Genomic DNA, 17,397 nt, shown 5'->3' with positions numbered 1-17,397 from the left:
ATTCAGACGAGCAGAAAAACATGTCAACGCACCTCATACTGCTTCGCCTGCATCCTTCACCGCGCAGCTCGCTAAAAGTACGTTTTTTCAGTTACGATAAAATCTAAAGAAACATTTTTTATTTGAAGCAAGAGGATTATATAATAAAAGTACGCTTATTAATAACGGATATATTCCGGCTACTATAATACCCTCTGCCCGAAAAGTACCCATCCATGTGTATTAGCCTAGATGTAGCGTGATGTTGATAACTCGCTGTCATTGACCGCAGCCTGACCACCACCCACTTCAGTGTGGCTCCTGCAGCATCTCATTCTACAAAATGCCATCAAGATCCCCTATCAGTATCTGCAGTGGATTAACGACGAAGGCATTAAGCACTTCCGTGCAAAAAGGTAAAAAGCTGGATGGGGGCAGCGTGCGACGGTGGTGGCTCGATCGCGGAAAGATATTCGCTACCCAGGAAGTCTGTGACGAATTTGAAGGGGCCTTTAGTTATGAAATTAATTATTGGTCAGAACTTCTACAATTTCGGTCTGCTACTGAATTCCAATGAGACCAGGACGAATCAAAGCCCTTCACGACAAATCTTGGCATTTCGAGACGCTAGGACAAGTGGAGTGGTACCCACAGTTGCGACGTTGTAACAAAGGAGAAACGAGAGTCCAGTGGTAGCAGCTGAAAATCAGTATTGTGCATTCTAAATGGATCTGTTATCAAAAATACACGATTACCGCTACATGACAGCTTGAAATTTGAATTGAACGACCCAGACTGTTACAGCTTCAAAAATATCCAAATATTGTTAGTGTTACCCACAACAACAGCTCGTTGACATCGCAACTGAGCAGACAGAGAAAAGCGACTGATTGGATTTAAAACCGTTTCGAGAAGCTTAGAATGATGAAATTTTTTATTTACTGCTGACATTAGGTAAGTTTTATTAGAATTCAAGTTGGAAACTTGGCATATTATCCGGAGCTATCCATAATGTTTACGAGCGTGACTTCTGAGCTTGCTCCACACCGTAATCGCTCGTATGCATACAGTAAAACGTTTTCTCTTTCCCGGACTGTCTACCAATAACCCCACAAGGACGGGACATTTTCAAACTGGTTGGGAAAAGTTGCAGACATGGTGCAGTTTCGACCAAACACATTACTCCAGACATTAAACATACTGTCTAATATTAATTTCTTAATCGCGCCCTACCACTCCGATCCATTTTCCTTGTCCCCTTTAAGTGCGTCGTGTTGTCCTACTTGTCCAATTTCTTACACTTAGAAGAGATGGTAATTCAAAAACAAGACAAACTGTTGTGACGAAATGAAGGGGCCTTTATGTAAAAAAACATTATTATTGGTCAGAACTCCTACAATTATGGTCTGCTTCTGAATACCAATGAGACCAGACTCATTTAAGACGAATCAAAGCCCTTCACGACAAAACTTGGCATTTCGAGACGCTAGGCCAAGTGGAGTGGTACCCACAGTAGAGAACTTTCGAAGACCAAAAAATCAGTGATTTGAGTTCCAGTTTCAGCTAATGATAGTACCGTAATCGCGGAAGGGCTGAAACTCAACTCTATCGCTGGTTAGGGTAGAGCAAAAGGGGCTTCTAGCTCAACTACCTTTTCAGTTTGAGTGGAGCGCCAGAGGCACAGTGCCGACCAAGATGGTGTTCGTGGCGCCCAAACTGACGGCCGACCAAGCTTCAATTATCATATGCAGCGCCTGGGCAGCGGCTAGAGGCAAGCGGCGGCGATTCCTGGCCATAATGTTCGCTCTCAGAGAGAACCATTGCTTTCGTCTTCTCGAGCGTGGTCCTCGTATCAATTTCGACAGCCACTTCGACCTAGACATGGATGACGCTACAGCCCGTATTCGCTACAACTTCACTATTGGGGAACTTCAGTGTTTGTCTATCAAGCTACGGCTACCCCAGCCACTACTACTTACACCGACCGGTGACACTCTCCCCAGCGTTGAGGCTCTCGTAGTGGTCTGCCGCAGGCTTTCCGAGCCGTCCAAGCTTTTTACTGTAGCCAATGAGTTTGGGCGGTGAACTGCTGCTTACAGCCGTATCTGCAAGGAGACTGTCGCTATTCTTTACAATGAGCATGCAGATCGACTATATTTCGCTCACAGTATCGTAGTCAATCGTCTTGACGACTATTGCGAAGTAATCGCAATGAAAAGGGCCCCACTTCGTTCATGCTGGAAGTTTATTGATGGTATTAAGCAATACATTGCGCGACCTAGCACACGCAGCAACCCAGCCTCCTCTTTCGAGAACCTGCCGCGCTCTGTCTACAACGGCCACCCTAGACTGTAACGACGCCGGACGGCCTACTTTCTGTGTTTTTGGCCCTGTGGAAGGAAGGCGCCACGATTTAACTATGCTGAGCATGAGCGGATAGCTGGAAGTGTTGGGACACGACAGTTATTTTAAAGGTAGAGTCATTTATGGCGACCCTGCATACGGCACCAACGACTATCTTTGCTGCCCGTTTGCTCCGAGTGAGTCAGGGAGTCTCCAAGCAATATTTTACTTCCGCATGAGCAGTGTTCGTGAAGCAGTGGAATGGGGGTTCTGTCGAGTGAAGATATTGTGGTCTTTTGTAAATTGGGACAAGAAAATGAGAGTACGCCAAACACCGGTTGGACAGCTATTTATGATAAGCTGCTTTGCTAACAAACTGTCATACTTGCATACAGCCCCGTGGAAATAAAATTTCAATGTACTTTGGAATGAAACCTCCATCATTAGAGTTTTATCTCTGTAGCTAAACAAAGATATAACGACTCAAGTTGTAATTCGTTTTATTCATAGCTATTTGCAAAAGCTTGAGCATGAATTCTTGGTAGGAAACGTTCTCGCTGCTGCTCAGCTGCTTCCCGTCGCGCCTCTCTATCTTGATTAGCAGCCATGCGTTTCTCTTCAAACTCCAGTCTTTTGAGTGCCTCTTCCCTCTCAAACTGCAGCCGCTCTCGCAAGTACTCGTACTTGGAACTGGCGTCACCGATCGAGCGCTCGATGGCAGAGGCAATCCCGTCAGCGACGGCTCCTAGCTTCTCACGATTGCTGACTTTCTGGACACGATGAGCTCCAGATGTCGCCGCTCTCTTCCGGCCGGATCCAGGAGATTCTCCTGAGCAGCGGTGACTAGCACTGTCGTCACTTTGCTGCTCGGTCGAATCTCCGCCCACAGCAGCGCTGACGCCGCCATCATCTCCCTGGTCATCCTCCTCCCCGTCGTCCATCTGGTCCATCTCTCCCATAGCCAGCCTCCATCAGCTCTGCCGACGTCTCAATTCCTTGTTCTTCGCTCTTTCCTTGGCTTTTTCTTCATCATCCAGCTCCTTCCAATTGCCCATACGGCTTACGATGTCTTGTAGCAGTACGACGCGCTCTCGGTACTCTTCAGTGGTGCCAGAGGCCCGCACAGAAGCTCTCTGTGCCTCCCGGAACATACGCACTAGCCGACCAAAGCGAGTACGCAGGGCAGGGCCGTCCTTCTTCAAAAGTCCGTTAACAGCGCGGTATTTTTTTTGCTATAATCTCAAAGGCCTTCATGAATCCATTTGCTGTGCCCACGGCAGCCTCCCATGGCTTCACTAGGCTTGCACAGCGGAGCAAAATAAGGCCATTAGTCACTGTAAAGTTTTTACGTACACTGGGCGACGTGTCCGTGGGCAAGGCAAGCGGTGTGACTGCATAAGTCTCCCGGTCTGGCATCGCTTCTTCCACTGTCACTGCCGTTAGCCTGTAACTCGTCGAGCTGAAGCTGAGACAGTTCAAAACGCACCTTTGGTTGATAAGGATTCTAGTTTCAGTTTGCATAAAAAGGTGTTGTACTGAAACTGAGCCTCAAATCTAGTGTGCTTCGAAAGTTCTCTAGTTGCGACGTTGTAACAAAGGAGAAACGAGAGTCCAGTGGTAGCAGCTGAAAATCAGTATTGTGCATTCTAAATGGATCTGTTATCAAAAATACACGATTACTACTACATGACAGCTTGAGATTTGAATTGAACGACTCAGACTGTTACAGCTTCAAAAATATCCAAATATTGTTAGTGTTACCCCACAACAACAGCTCATTGACATTGCAACTGAGCAGACAGAGAAAAGCGACTGATTGGATTTAAAACCGTTTCGAGAAGCTTAGAATGATGAAATTTTTTATTTACTGCTGACATTAGGTAAGTTTTATTAGAAATTAAGCTGGAAACTTGGCATATTATCCGGAGCTATCCATAATGTTTACGAGCGTGACTTCTGAGCTTGCTCTCACACCGTAATTGCTCGTATGCAAACAGTAAAACGTTTCTTCTTTCCCAGACTGTACCAATTACTCCACAAGGACGGATTATTTTCAAACTGGTTGGGAAAAGTTGCAGACATGGTGCAGTTTCGACCAAACACATTACCCCAGACATTAAACATACTGTCTAATATTAATTTCTTAATAGCGCCCTACCACTCCGATCCATTGAACTTGTCCCCTTTAATTCCTCCGCTACCAACGTCGTAACTTGCGACTTTGTGAAGGGGGAAAGTAGTAAGTTACGACGTAGAATGAGGTTTAAACAGCAAATGGCTCGAAAAAACGAAGACCATACTGAAAACAAGTTTAAATTTACGAGAAAAAGTATAAGCTGGGAGAGGCCAAATCTGGACCGGATAAAGAAAGGGTGTGTGTGTGCTGCAGATCGCTCTCATGTGATGAGTCCTCAGATCAGGTCAGTGGCTGGTGGCCATTCCAGAATTAGCCAGCATGGCAAGAATCCGGTCAAGCGCGACTACCAGAGAGACAGCGGTCGCCGACGCTGTGCGGGCCGTTGACTTCAAGCACCTTTGTCGACAGCTTTGGGCAGCGGGCTGGACGTCTAAGCGCCCTTCAGAACTTTCAAACAAGTGGAGGTACTCCTCGCCCAGCGGACAGTCATTCGCTGGTATGTCAAGTTTCCTTTATTTCATCGGGTGTATCTCTACTAATATCTACGCAGGTGAATGTGATGTGGTAATCTTCGTGATTGAGTCCATCTCTCTGTGGATAGCAGTGATGACAGCAGTACGGGGGCCGACGGAGGAAGTGTGGTCGACGGAGAAATTGCAGCTGACGAGACGGTGACGGCATCCCAAATAAACACGTCCATCATGCTATCGGCGAGCACGATCGAGGACATGTTCGACTCGAGCAGTGAATCCGACATCGAGGAGACAGCCGCCCCGGTCAATGATAAAGCAGATGCTAGCAGGGTCTCAGTCGGTGACGACGGTAGCGATACCGCTGACGACATCCCGAGCGTAGACGGAGAAGGTGGACTCAGTGTGGAGGATCGCGAGAGTGCTGAGGACGATGACCGATTCGTCGTCGCTGCAAGTGACGTGAGCGTGCTAGCGGCTGATGAACTGTATGAAGGGTATGAGTCTGTTGGATCAGACGGTGTACTCCACTCTATCTCACGAAGGGCGTCCATGTTTATAGCGTCCAGGGCCAAGTGGCCGCCCAAGGTCTGGATAAAGGCAGCGTCCATACCAACTGCTACCTCCTCAGAATCATCAGCACTGCTCGGATACTCCCTCCGCGTGATAGCTTCTTCGCCGCTGCTGTTACTCTCGTCACTCCCGTCATCTGAGGTCGCGAGTGGCAGATCAGAGTATCCTGGGCTGTCGTGCGATGTGGCGTCACCAGTTCGTGAGCTACAAGACCTAGCAGACTCTCCGATGCTGCTATTTTTCTATTTTGAACCAAAATCTCTGTGGATTCGTGTAGCGAACGAGACCAATCGCTACAAGAACCAGACTGCGCATACAAGAGCTAAACGAATAAAGGCCAACCAGCGGAAACGTGGTGTATCAACCCCAGAGAGCCTGAAGCAATTTATTCGACGCTTGCGAGCAGAGCCCAAGTATGAAGCGCACGATCTTTTACACGTTATTGGGCTACTGGTCGCGAGGATATTGAACCCGATGACGCGTCGGTTATCACGGCACTGGGGGATGACGGGGGATGGGGCGCTTCCTGCTAGACACTTCGGAAGGTTTATGGCTCGCAATCGATGCACTACAATACCGAGAGACCTGCTCTTTGTCAACAACGAGGCGCCACGAGCACGAGACAGGCTCTAGAAGCTACGTCCTGTTGTGGACGCTCTACAGGCGCGCTTTCTTTCCGGTTGGTCGCTTCCAAGCAAGTTCTCCTTTGACGAAGGTGTACTTCCAGCAACTTCAAAGCGTAATTCTTCTCGAATGGTCATGCCGGACAAACCCCGTCGATACGGGACGAAGATGTTTATGGTCTGCGACTCTATCATCACCTATTGTCACAGGTGAGCTGTACTATGTATTCAAAGTCGTAACTTACGCCATGCTAAATATTTTGTGTACGTGACGTCGTAACTTCCTACTTTAGATTTGAAGTGTATGTGGGCAAGTGAGAAGCTAGTGATACGAATCAAGAAGCATTTGACAATAAGACCGGAACTGCAGCGTAGGTCCGCAATATGAAGATTGTCCTTGGCGAACGTCCACAGGGGTTCCACATTGTCGTCATCGACCGATTTTATACATCGGTAGCGCTGGCTATCCAGCTTCTCACAATGAGCATCTACGTATTGGGAACGATTCTGATCGACCGTGTGGAGTATGATAGGCGCATTGTCGAACGTCGCAAGACTCGACCTCGTCGGATTGAGCGTGGAACATTCTCTTTCTCGCGTGCTATTGAGGCTCCCACCATGCTTGCTTGCCAATGGTGGGACCGCAAGCCCGTACACTACCTAGCCACGGGCCCGGTAGTGGCTGAAGATTCTATTCATCGTAATATCAAAGGAGTGAGATCGTCTACAATCAAATGTCCAAAGCTTGTAAGCGATTACCAGCGCTGGATGGGCGGAGTTGATGTGCACAATCAGCTCCGCCTCCAGTCATACTCGATCCAGACAGCGTACCGGCTCGCGAAATACTATAAGTCGCTGTTTATGGGCTTCTTGGATTGGCGTTTGTAAACGCGTACATAACCTACAAGCAGACGTGCATGATCAAACGGCGCGTTCCAAATAATCGCGGAGACTGGTATCTTACACTTCACAAACAACTACTTCAACTGAATCCCGAAGACTTCGCCGAGCCGGTAGCCCAAACGCCCTCCCCAGCATCGCGCTCACGAAAGCGCCGTCGGCAAAAAGGTCACGTTCATCTCCGGTTTGATGACTGGGTGACGATGTCGGGTGTTCAAAAGCGCCGCCAAAGAGCATGCAAGGTCTGTGCGCTTCTCAGAGGCGAACGCAAGAAGTCGTTCCAGACTACTTATTATTGCGAGGACTGCTCTCAGTCCGATGCAAAGTGCTTCCTTTGCCCAAAGGCACGTCGTTCCTACGCTGGTTTGCCCAAGACTTGCTACCAAATCTGGCATGAAGATTTTGTGAGTGGGGTTTCAATTCCTGAGATTCTGGGCAAGCGCATTGTGCTCCGTCGTGTAGGTAAGGTTGGCTCTAGAAATCCCACTCGCCGTGAGCTTCTCGTCACCTTGGGCAATGAGGCTGATTCTGAGCGTCTACACGCCGGCGAAGTAGAAGAAACGGAAGCGACAGTATGAGATAACTTGAAGAGTGCACGCATTTTGCGTTCCGATCAGCTTGCACATCATGAGCTGCTGCTACATAAATTGTCTTTTTAGCTCATAAAGCCGTAAGTTATGGGGCTTGAGACCGCTAGTGTACTTGGTAAGTCTTAACACTGACGACTTCAAATCCAAAATCCCCCAAAACCTTATACACCCATCCCTATGAATCATGACGTGGACAGGGCACGTCCATAGTGAAATCAATACATAAATGAAGTCGTAAGTTACGACGTAAAATAGGCGGTTCCTGCAGGGGATTTCTGGTAATGGAGGGGTTTAGTGGCTCGTGTTGTTCTACTTGTTCAATTATTTACACTTAAAAGAGATGGTAATTCAAAAACAAGACAAACTGTTGTGACGAAATGAAGGGGCCTTTATGTTTTAAAACATTATTATTGGTCAGAACTCCTACAATTATGGTCTGCTTCTGAATACCAATGAGACCCGACTAATTTAAGACGAATCAAAGCCCTTCACGACAAAACTTGGCATTTCGAGACGCTAGGACAAGTAGAGTGGTACCCACAGTTGCGACGTTGTAACAAAGGAGAAACGAGAGTCCAGTGGTAGCAGCTGAAAATCAGTATTGTGCATTCTAAATGGATCTGTTATCAAAAATACATGATTACCGCTACATGACAGCTTGAAATTTGAATTGAACGACTCAGACTGTTACAGCTTTAAAAATATCCAAATATTGTTAGTGTTACCCACAACAACAGCTCGTTGACATCGCAACTGAGCAGACAGAGAAAAGCGACTGATTGGATTTAAAACCGTTTCGAGAAGCTTAGAATGATGAAATTTTTTATTTACTGCTGACATTAGGTTAGTTTTATTAGAATTCAAGTTGGAAACTTGGCATATTATCCGGAGCTATCCATAATGTTTACGATCGTGACTTCTGAGCTTACCGAAGTATCGTAGTCCTAGGGAACGTTTACTCCTAAGGGTCACCAACGAACCAACCAATCGGATCCTTCGATTGTAATACAGATGGCTCCATTACTTACGATAAGGTTCATTCTAATTTTACTTCGGCGGAAGCTAAAAGAACGGAGCCCAACACCACAAAGAAAACGGAAGGCCGTCGAAAAGTATGGTTCGCCCTCGCATCAATGGACCAGGAAAGAAGCGGAAGACCTATCAACGTAGGGCAGTAGAGTATGCGCATAAGAGAGACGTCCTCGACTACATTGACAGCGGTCACAGCCTTGACGAGACAATTTCACAGTTCTACGGCGACTTAAGTGGCTCCGACATTCGTGCTAAGAAAAAACAAATTCACAAGTGGAGCAAGCAGGCTCCAACTATACGTGCTGCATGTGATTCTGGGCGGGGGTGCCACCGAAATCTGCGCGGACTTGGTGAAGCGACTGTGCTCACCAAGGAGGCTGAACGCGCTATCGTAGTGTGGGTGAATTCGCTGCGGAAAGATGGTGCCCCTGTCTCCCGTCTCATGCTTCAACTGCAGGCAAAAGTACCGCCGCGTTACACGTACGTATGCCAACCGGCAGATATTTCGTGGAATAACCCCCTAAAAACTAGGTTGCGAGGTCTGTGGATCAACCGGCTGAGAGACCAACTTGTTGCGTATCGAGCCAAGGAGAAGCAGCGCCAGGAGAAAAGGGACAAACTCCAGAGAGATATTTTTCGTGTGCGCAAGGATCTAGTGCAAGAGAAAGCAGAGTCTGAAGTTGAGCGACTTCGGAAACAGCATACAGAAGAGCCCTTTAAATTGGAGCCCCCAAAAAGAGAAGACATTACGGAGTGGATATCAAAATGCTGGAACGAGCTTTCAGAAAAGACAATTGTTAGTGGATTTGCAAAAGTAGGCATATTGGCTGATACTCGCCGTGCTGAGCAAGATTTTGACTCATATCCGGGACATATTGATAGCGAGCTTGTCCAAGAGCTGGAAAAATGCAATTTAACTGATGGTCATGTCGACTCTGACGATGATATAGAGTCTGAAGCTGGTACCGGTAGTGATAGCGGTAGCGAATGTTAAATACAGTAATTTGCAGTGAATGCTTCGGTAAAACTATGATTTGCATTCATATGTCGGTGCTCACGATTTGCATCCTTTGCTATTGAAGTGACGCCTAGGACTACGATAATTCGGTACTCCACACCGTAATCGCTCGTGTGCATATAGTAAAACGTTTCCTCTTTCCCAGACTGTACCAATAACCCCACAAGGACGAGACATTTTCAAACTGGTTGGGAAAGTTGCAGACATGGTGCAGTTTCGACCAAACACATTACTCCAGACATTAAACATACTGTCTAATATTAATTTCTTAATCGCACCCTACCACTCTGATCTATTTTCCTTGTCCCCTTTAAGTGCTTCTGATCTGTGTTCTCGGCGTTCACGACCAAGTATGAGGGACAAAGTAAATTGCAAAGTGATTGAATATGTAGAGATCGATACCTGGCACTACTCCTCCTGCGCCCTTGTCTGTTTGCCTCCTTGATGAGGGCTTGCACAGCCTCTCCTCGGAGCACCATGAACTTTGGCTGCATCTCATGCGTCCAAATATACGATCCCAGACTTGATATCTCACCAGCTGGTCCATCGCCACTGGGGGATCATCAAGCCACACAGAAATCCTTAGGCTTTAGCTTCGTTCTCCGCTCCCAGCCTAGGATATCAGGCTTAGTATATCACCCGCTGGTCCATCGCCACTGGGAAGCCACCAAGCACTGCATACAGTACACGCAAAGTTAATGATCACGCCTGTTCGCCACCTGATGCCCATCATCTGGGGGCATCATATCAGCCGGCGGCAGATTACTTCCCCCTCCACAAGAGCGTCAGCGTCGGCGTCGGCGTTGCCGCTGTCTTGGGCGTGCTTGAGCCTCCAGCATCGCCACGACATCGGAGTTATCGTGGTGGGCCTCACAGTAGCGCTCGAGTAGGACTGGAACGTCTGCAGAGAGTGACGAGTAGCTCTCCCACGTATTTTCGAGCTCGTCGAGGCCGAGCCATTTGACCTCGACCTCCCATTGCCGAGTACTGGAATTGAGTCTTACACCCCGGAACGCTTCGACACAGTGCCCTCCCTGAGAATGCAGCGCGTACTGCAGCAGATCTTCCATGACCTCTCGGTCCGCCTCCGCATAGAGGCGAATTCGGGAGCCATGGTGTGTTGTGATGCGTTGGGGTGGATTAAGGTCCTCGACCTCGAAGATCCACGCGATGACAGCTCGAGCAATCCGCTTAGGTCCTTGCCACTTGATCGCTAGCTTGTTGGCCATATGAAGCACCCCTGCCACTAAAACGAAGTCGCCAACAGCGAAATTGGGCGGGCTTGGACCGGGCCGCTCGGCGTGCTCGCGCCTGGATACGCCGTTGATCACTGGTGTTCGCCACCTCACGGTGCATATCTTCCAGAGCACGTGCCATTTCGGTCAGGTGTTGCTGCTGCTTGGCCCAGAGAGTCTCAGCGTCCATCGAAACGACCTTTTTATCAGAAAAATTGTCGCGACCGGGGTCACTGCAAACAGACCTGTGAACGCAGTGAGCGGGGCAATACCACCGAGTCGGTCGGAAGCTTTGCTGGTTCAAGGCGACTTGAACTAGCCCGAGCACGCCTGACCCTTTGGACGGTGCCAGCCTACGCTCGCTAAGAATTGAACGCATGCATTGATAAGCGAAGTCGGTTCACGACTTCGATTGTCCCGTTCGCCCAGGGGCAATATGCTGTTGCGAAGTGATGATTAGCTCCCACTGCAGCTGCGATCTGCTCGATCACCTGGCTCATGAAATGGATACCTTGGTCCGAAACCCACTGCGGCACCACACCATAACGGTTGAACCACGCAAGTAGAGCCACAGCACACGCGCTAGCGTCCGGTGTTTCACTCGGTACAGCTCCACAAAACCGCTGAAGTCGTCTTTCATCGCCAACACGTATTTGTAGCCAGTGTCTTCGTCCACCGGCAGCGAGAGAAAATCTAAGTGTAGGACCTCGTTAGGCTTTGTTGCATGAATCGCTGGTCCAAACGGTCGAGGCTCACGTCCGTTTCGGGTGGCCACACAATGTATACAGTCTTGTACGAAGCGAGTGACATCAGCGCTCAGTGTACGCCACCAACACCAGTCTGCGACCGCTTCCATCGTGGTTTTAGCGTCACGGTGGCCGCTAACACCAGCGTGGGCAACAACACAAATGCGATGGATGAGGCCCGTTGACACCTCCGGTATCCACACCAGGTTTCCACCCAGCACGAAGCACTCTTGTTCGTCGCTCCACTGCACCTGGGCAGAACGGTCATCTTGCTCCCGCTGAATCGTGCGGATCTCGTCCATTATCGGCCAGTCGAACTCGGACGAAGCCAGCGGCGAGATAGGCGGGACAACCACAACTTGGTTGACATTAGCAGCGATGCCTTCAGGTTTGTTGACACCACAGCCCCAACGACTCAGCATATCAGCCCATACGTTATCGGCTCCCTTGACATGCTCGATCACGTACTTGTACGAAGTCATAACCATGGACCATCGCTGAAGCTTGTCAGCCTGGTAGCGCTGCATCGGTCCGTCACTTGCGGACGGGTTAAACATGTACACGAGGTTACGATGGTCCGTAAACAAGTGGAAGCCGCCAGGTCGCAAAAGCAGGTACTCCAAGCGCTTCGCCGCCTCAACAATTGCGAAAGCCTCCTTCTCAATTGTCGGCCAGCGTAGTTGAGCACCCGTAAATTTGCCAATGAGAAATGCTAGGGGCTTGTGATCCTGTTGGTCGGGCGGTTTCGCCAAGTCGTTTTCATCCACTGCAGTACAGACGGCCGCCGAGAAGTCTTGCGACGCATCGGTGTACAAGGCGACGGCGGTGTTCGGGTCAGGATGTGCCAGTGAAACCATGGCAAGTAGTGCGTTGCGGAGCTGCTGAAGAGCCTCTGTATGTTGAGGTCCCCACCCTAGCTCCACGAGAGAAATTCGGCCCAACTGCTTTGACTTCAGCCCACCTGCACGCTTGGCCGCGTCGTCCACCACACGCAGCAACGGGGGTCCACTAACTCGCTGTAGCCGGCGATGTTCTGCCGCATCCAGTTTGTGTCACAAAGGAACTGCTGGAGCTGCCCAGCATTTACCGGATCGGGCATGGAGACCAGTCCTTGCACTCGAGACGGGCAATGCTTCACACCTTCAGCGCTAACGAGCTTTCCGCACCAACGTGCCTCACGAAGAAAGAAATGACACTTGCCTGGGTGTAGCTTAAGTCCGAAAGACTTACAGGCCGACAACACGCGTTCCAACACCTCCAGCAAAGTCACGTGGTCCTCCGCGTATCCCAAAATATCATCCAGCCAGGCCAGGATACCATGATAGAGGAGTGGTTGGAATACCTCCTCCACCACATGTTGACAATACGCCACCGAGTCCGTGCCTCCCATGAGAACGCGCGTGGGCGTGATTATCCCACGGTGCGTCACAATAGAGAACATCTCCTGCGAGTCAGGATGCAGCGGAAGCTGCCAGTAACCACGAAACCAGTCGAGCGTAAAGTAGCACATCGTGCCTTCCAGCAATCCCAGGGCCGCATCGAGTATGGGCATCGGCCACTGGATGGGATCCGCTCGCTCATTCACTCTCCTTGTGTCGACCGTCATCCGATAGGTTCCCGGTGTGCTCTTCGACACAATCCGAGGTGGTGACGCCCAACGGCTACGCGGATTTACATACACCAGTCCCGCATCGAGTAGTTCGCCGACATGCTGCTCCAAATACTCCATGGGAGCCGGCGGATACCGGCGTGCATTGGTACGAACAGGAGTAGCTCCTTCACGGAGGCGCACGCGCAGCGGTTCTACCCGCCCTGGGGGATCATGACCGAAGGAAGTCCGAAAAACATCTTGATACTCCAGTAATAGCAGCCTCAGTTGTTCGACCTCAGCTTCCCCTAGACCGGCGAGGGCAGATTCTTCCACACGCTCCTGTAGGATCGCAGCGACCTGGTCACCTTGTTTCCATCCAGCTCCGGCGTCGCAACTCTCAGTCCGTTGCGTCAAGACGGGCTGAGTCCGAGAGAGAATTATCACGAATGAGGTTGATCGACGCGCTCCCTTCTCCGCCACCTAGCTCCTGCAAATCCCACTCCTGCCGAGTGTCACACGCTCCGGCCAGAATAGCATCAGCCGAATATGTTGAAGGAATGATTTGCGCAGAGTTGTTAGGGCAGTACAGAACTGAATGAGGACAAAAGTAGAGAGGATTAGGCGGCCATAGTGAAGAGGAAGTCTTGAATGTAGAAGGAGAAGACGCTTGTGTGGTAGAGTTCGTAAAAGAGGAAGTGGTGATTTAGATAGTCTGGTGTCCTGGAGGGGAGTTATTCTCCACCAACCAGTCCAGTTATATAAGAAATCTCTATATGATATAGCACAATTATATTCCCCTAGATAGTCAGTATCACATCGGAGATGGTTACTTCAACAGCCTCCCACATCGAGGAATGTGTATGATGCTCTATCTGTCAGGTGCACCACAGGTGGCTGTTAATAACAGTCCTGTGCGTACATGAACATTTACAAGAGGTAGATCTTGTTTTGATATTGACATTCTTTTTTCTTTGACTTCTATTGTCAGATTTGTCGTTTTGTTACCAGTTTTGGCAGGGGTTGTACAGATTTCTTGTTTTATTGTTATTTTGGCTACTCAGGAAAACCGTAGAGGATTAAACCTGTTCACCATAGTAGGATGTCGTTGTTAGCGCTTTTGTTGCACGCGTTTTGAAGAAAGCTACTCAAGAAAACCTTTCATTTTGAGGTGTCAAAACCTGTTCGCTGTATTGTTGGCTACTCAGGAAACCTTTGAGGATACACCTGTTCACCGTGTTGATATTTAGATATTTTGTGAAAGTTGTGTTAAACTTTTGTTCATTAAACTGCCAGTTTTGTGCTCTTTAGTTTGTGGATATTTCTTCACACTTTGAAATTTCGTATTTGCTGTTTGTTATTATTGTGATTGCTTTTACTTTTTTGTGGAGAGTTTATAGTTTTCAAATATTTTTAAAGAAAGGCTACAGCTTTCAAAGCATAAAAACATCTAACAGTGTCATTGGTAGTGTACATGTACGCATCTTGTTTGCAGGCTCTCATCGTTGGGGCTATTTTTCTCCCTAGAGGCTCATGGAGTTGTTTCTCATTTCGAAGATTTTTATTTTGTTTATACTTCGCAAGTGCAAGCAATAGGTTTTGTAAAACTATTCGATTCCATTGAAAATGAAACTAATGCAGTAAAACTATAGTTGCTTTCTGTAGACAGAGGCTTGTGTAGGCTTGTCTTAAAGTCATTAAGTATTGAAGATTTTTTCTTTATGCTGGAAATGTTTGAAACTTTTGCCGCAATAAATTTTTTAAGTTTGGTGAATTGAATGAATTGGTTTCGGCGTTGTTGCCTCCCAGTTTCATACATTTCTGGGCGTATTTCTTAACTTGGTTAAAATACCAGACACATGTTTTGTATGGGACAATTGCCCCATTTTCATTTTTATCTCTTTCTTGGTTTTTTTAAGTATATTTTTATTTTACAGGTCCAAAATGTAGTGGATTACCTGTTCTCAACAAGCCGTAGATCTGCATTTAGTAGACTGCTGCAGCTTTGCATTAAGCGAGGTTTTAGCTGTGCCATTCCTCCTTGTAGCTCGAGATGCACATATTTAAAATGGTATTTCATTAAGTACACATATACTAGTAGTAAATACACAGCTTGTAGCTGGAATAATTTTTGCACAGCTTTATAGCTCGCAAGTGGGGCATTTGGCCTCCCAGTATGGCGTGACACTACAGCAATGCTGCTGGTGCGTGAGGGCGGTATTTAGTTCTTCGCCTTAAATATGTACTACATGTACTTGTACATCATCAAATGCATGTACGTGTATGTGTACGTGTACGTGTACGTGTATGTGTACGTGTACGCGTACATGTACGTAGAGCACAAGGCACTGTGGCCTTCTAGTACGGCTTTTCAACCAGACAGCGCTATGGCTGGTCTGGCATCATGGCCTCACAACTCGGCAATGGCCGGTGTGGCACGGAATGTATGTGTCTCGTGCGGCGCTACAGCTCCATGGCTGGCGCGGGGGTTTCATGAACTCCCAGCATGGCGAATAACTACGCATGCTGTGCTACAGCACAGTGGCTGGAGCCAAGTTGGCAACGTGGCCTCACGCGAGTTGGTGTCCGTCGGCGATTTTCTCTCCGATCTCCTTCATGAGCCTTGGGGCTTGGAGGCGCATCGTCTTACCGCTTTCAGCTCGTCAGTACCCTGGCGAAGCGTTGGGCTGATAACCTGTTGAAGGAATGATTTGCGCAGAGTTGTTAGGGCAGTACAGAACTGAATGAGGACAAAAGTAGAGAGGATTAGGCGGCCATAGTGAAGAGGGAGTCTTGAATGTAGAAGGAGAAGACGCTTGTGTGGTAGAGTTCGTAAAAGAGGAAGTGGTGATTTAGATAGTCTGGTGTCCTGGAGGGGAGTTATTCTCCACCAACCAGTCCAGTTATATAAGAAATCTCTATATGATATAGCACAATTATATTCCCCTAGATAGTCAGTATCACATCGGAGATGGTTACTTCAACAGAATACCCGAGGTGCTCCATTACGGGTCTCGACAGGACCAGCACGGACTTGCTCTTTTCTTCTTCAAACACCCATGCCCGCGTATTGCGAAGAAGCAAGGGACCTGCCGTCGTGCGCAGTTGAATCACATTGAAGATAACACGTTGCGTCACGTCGAAGCAGCTACCATCAAACGTAGCCAACTGCCGAGGCGGACACTGCGCCTCTCGCACTGCAGCACCACTCCGCAGCAATTGGTCAACCAAACCCCGGCTCGCCACATTCACGTCCGCCCCGGAATCCAGCAGGACATCATGAATGTCGAGAACATTCTCCGCCCTAGCCATGCATGCGCTGCCCGGATCGATCGGAGCTTCTTCGAGGCGAAGCGCTTTGATAGCATGTACAGGGGCGGATACCTTCGCCTCCACCGGGGGATTTCCTGGCCTTGCCTCCCTCCATTTACGTAGAAGGTCTTCTGCCTCGCCGGCTGCTGCATGGGGACAGTCCTTAGCGCGATGAGCCTCGCTGCCACACTTCAAGCAGGTCCGCTTGCGAGGAGGCGGCTTGCTCTCTTCGGTGCGTGGAGACGTTCCGGCGGGCTTCTCGGGCTTCCTCCCGCTCGACTTCGCCACCGAGACAGAGGACTGGCTAGCGGGTTCCCACCGTAGATATTCCTTACAGCTGGCACGAAGCCACTTGATAAAAGCGACGACATCCTTCAGCAGGGGCTTGTTTGACTCGCGCGCCAGCTCGTTCTTCACGGTCTTGTTGAACTGCTCTGGGGCCAGGGCATCCATCAGGTAATGGACGATCTTCTTCGGCTCGCTCTCAACCATCCACTCCATGTTCTCGGTCTCGAGCACTTGGTACATTGCGTGTGCAAGCTTTGAGTCAGCATCGGTAAGACTCACATCCATCACCAGCTTGCGGCTCATGAGCATCTTGACCTTGTCGAAGTCTTGTTCGCCCGTAATCCTTCCTTCCCATACCGGTAAGTAGTTGATCCAATCGGCTTCTGTTATCGCGTCGATTTGTTTACAGATGTCGAGCATAGCGATCAGACGGCGGCGCTCATCCTCGACACACGCACCAACTGGCATTCGGAATGGACGAAAGAACGCCGTTTCGAGGGCGGACAGCTGCCGGCAATAGGCTTCGTACTTCTTCATGAAGCCTTGTTTTTCTTGAGCCGTCG

The 17,397-nt window shown here is 48.9% G+C and overlaps 1 protein-coding gene across 1 annotated transcript; it reads right to left on the bottom strand.

The window, feature by feature from the left end:
* Nucleotides 1-16,000: 16,000 nt before the first annotated feature.
* On the bottom strand, nucleotides 16,001-17,371 carry PITG_15942 (uncharacterized protein; the record flags this gene model as incomplete). The annotated part of the gene is made up of 3 exons (XM_002898115.1): nucleotides 16,001-16,103; nucleotides 16,227-17,181; nucleotides 17,293-17,371. 3 exons carry the CDS (start codon nucleotides 17,369-17,371, stop codon nucleotides 16,001-16,003), a joined length of 1,137 nt encoding a protein of 378 aa, XP_002898161.1.
* Nucleotides 17,372-17,397: the final 26 nt, after the last annotated feature.

The sequence above is a fragment of the Phytophthora infestans genome, genomic scaffold (genome assembly GCF_000142945.1).
Source record: "Phytophthora infestans T30-4 supercont1.39 genomic scaffold, whole genome shotgun sequence".
NCBI lineage: Eukaryota > Oomycota > Peronosporomycetes > Peronosporales > Peronosporaceae > Phytophthora > Phytophthora infestans.
Note: the sequence above shows the minus strand (reverse complement) of the source record. Positions and strands in the feature narration are given on the sequence as shown.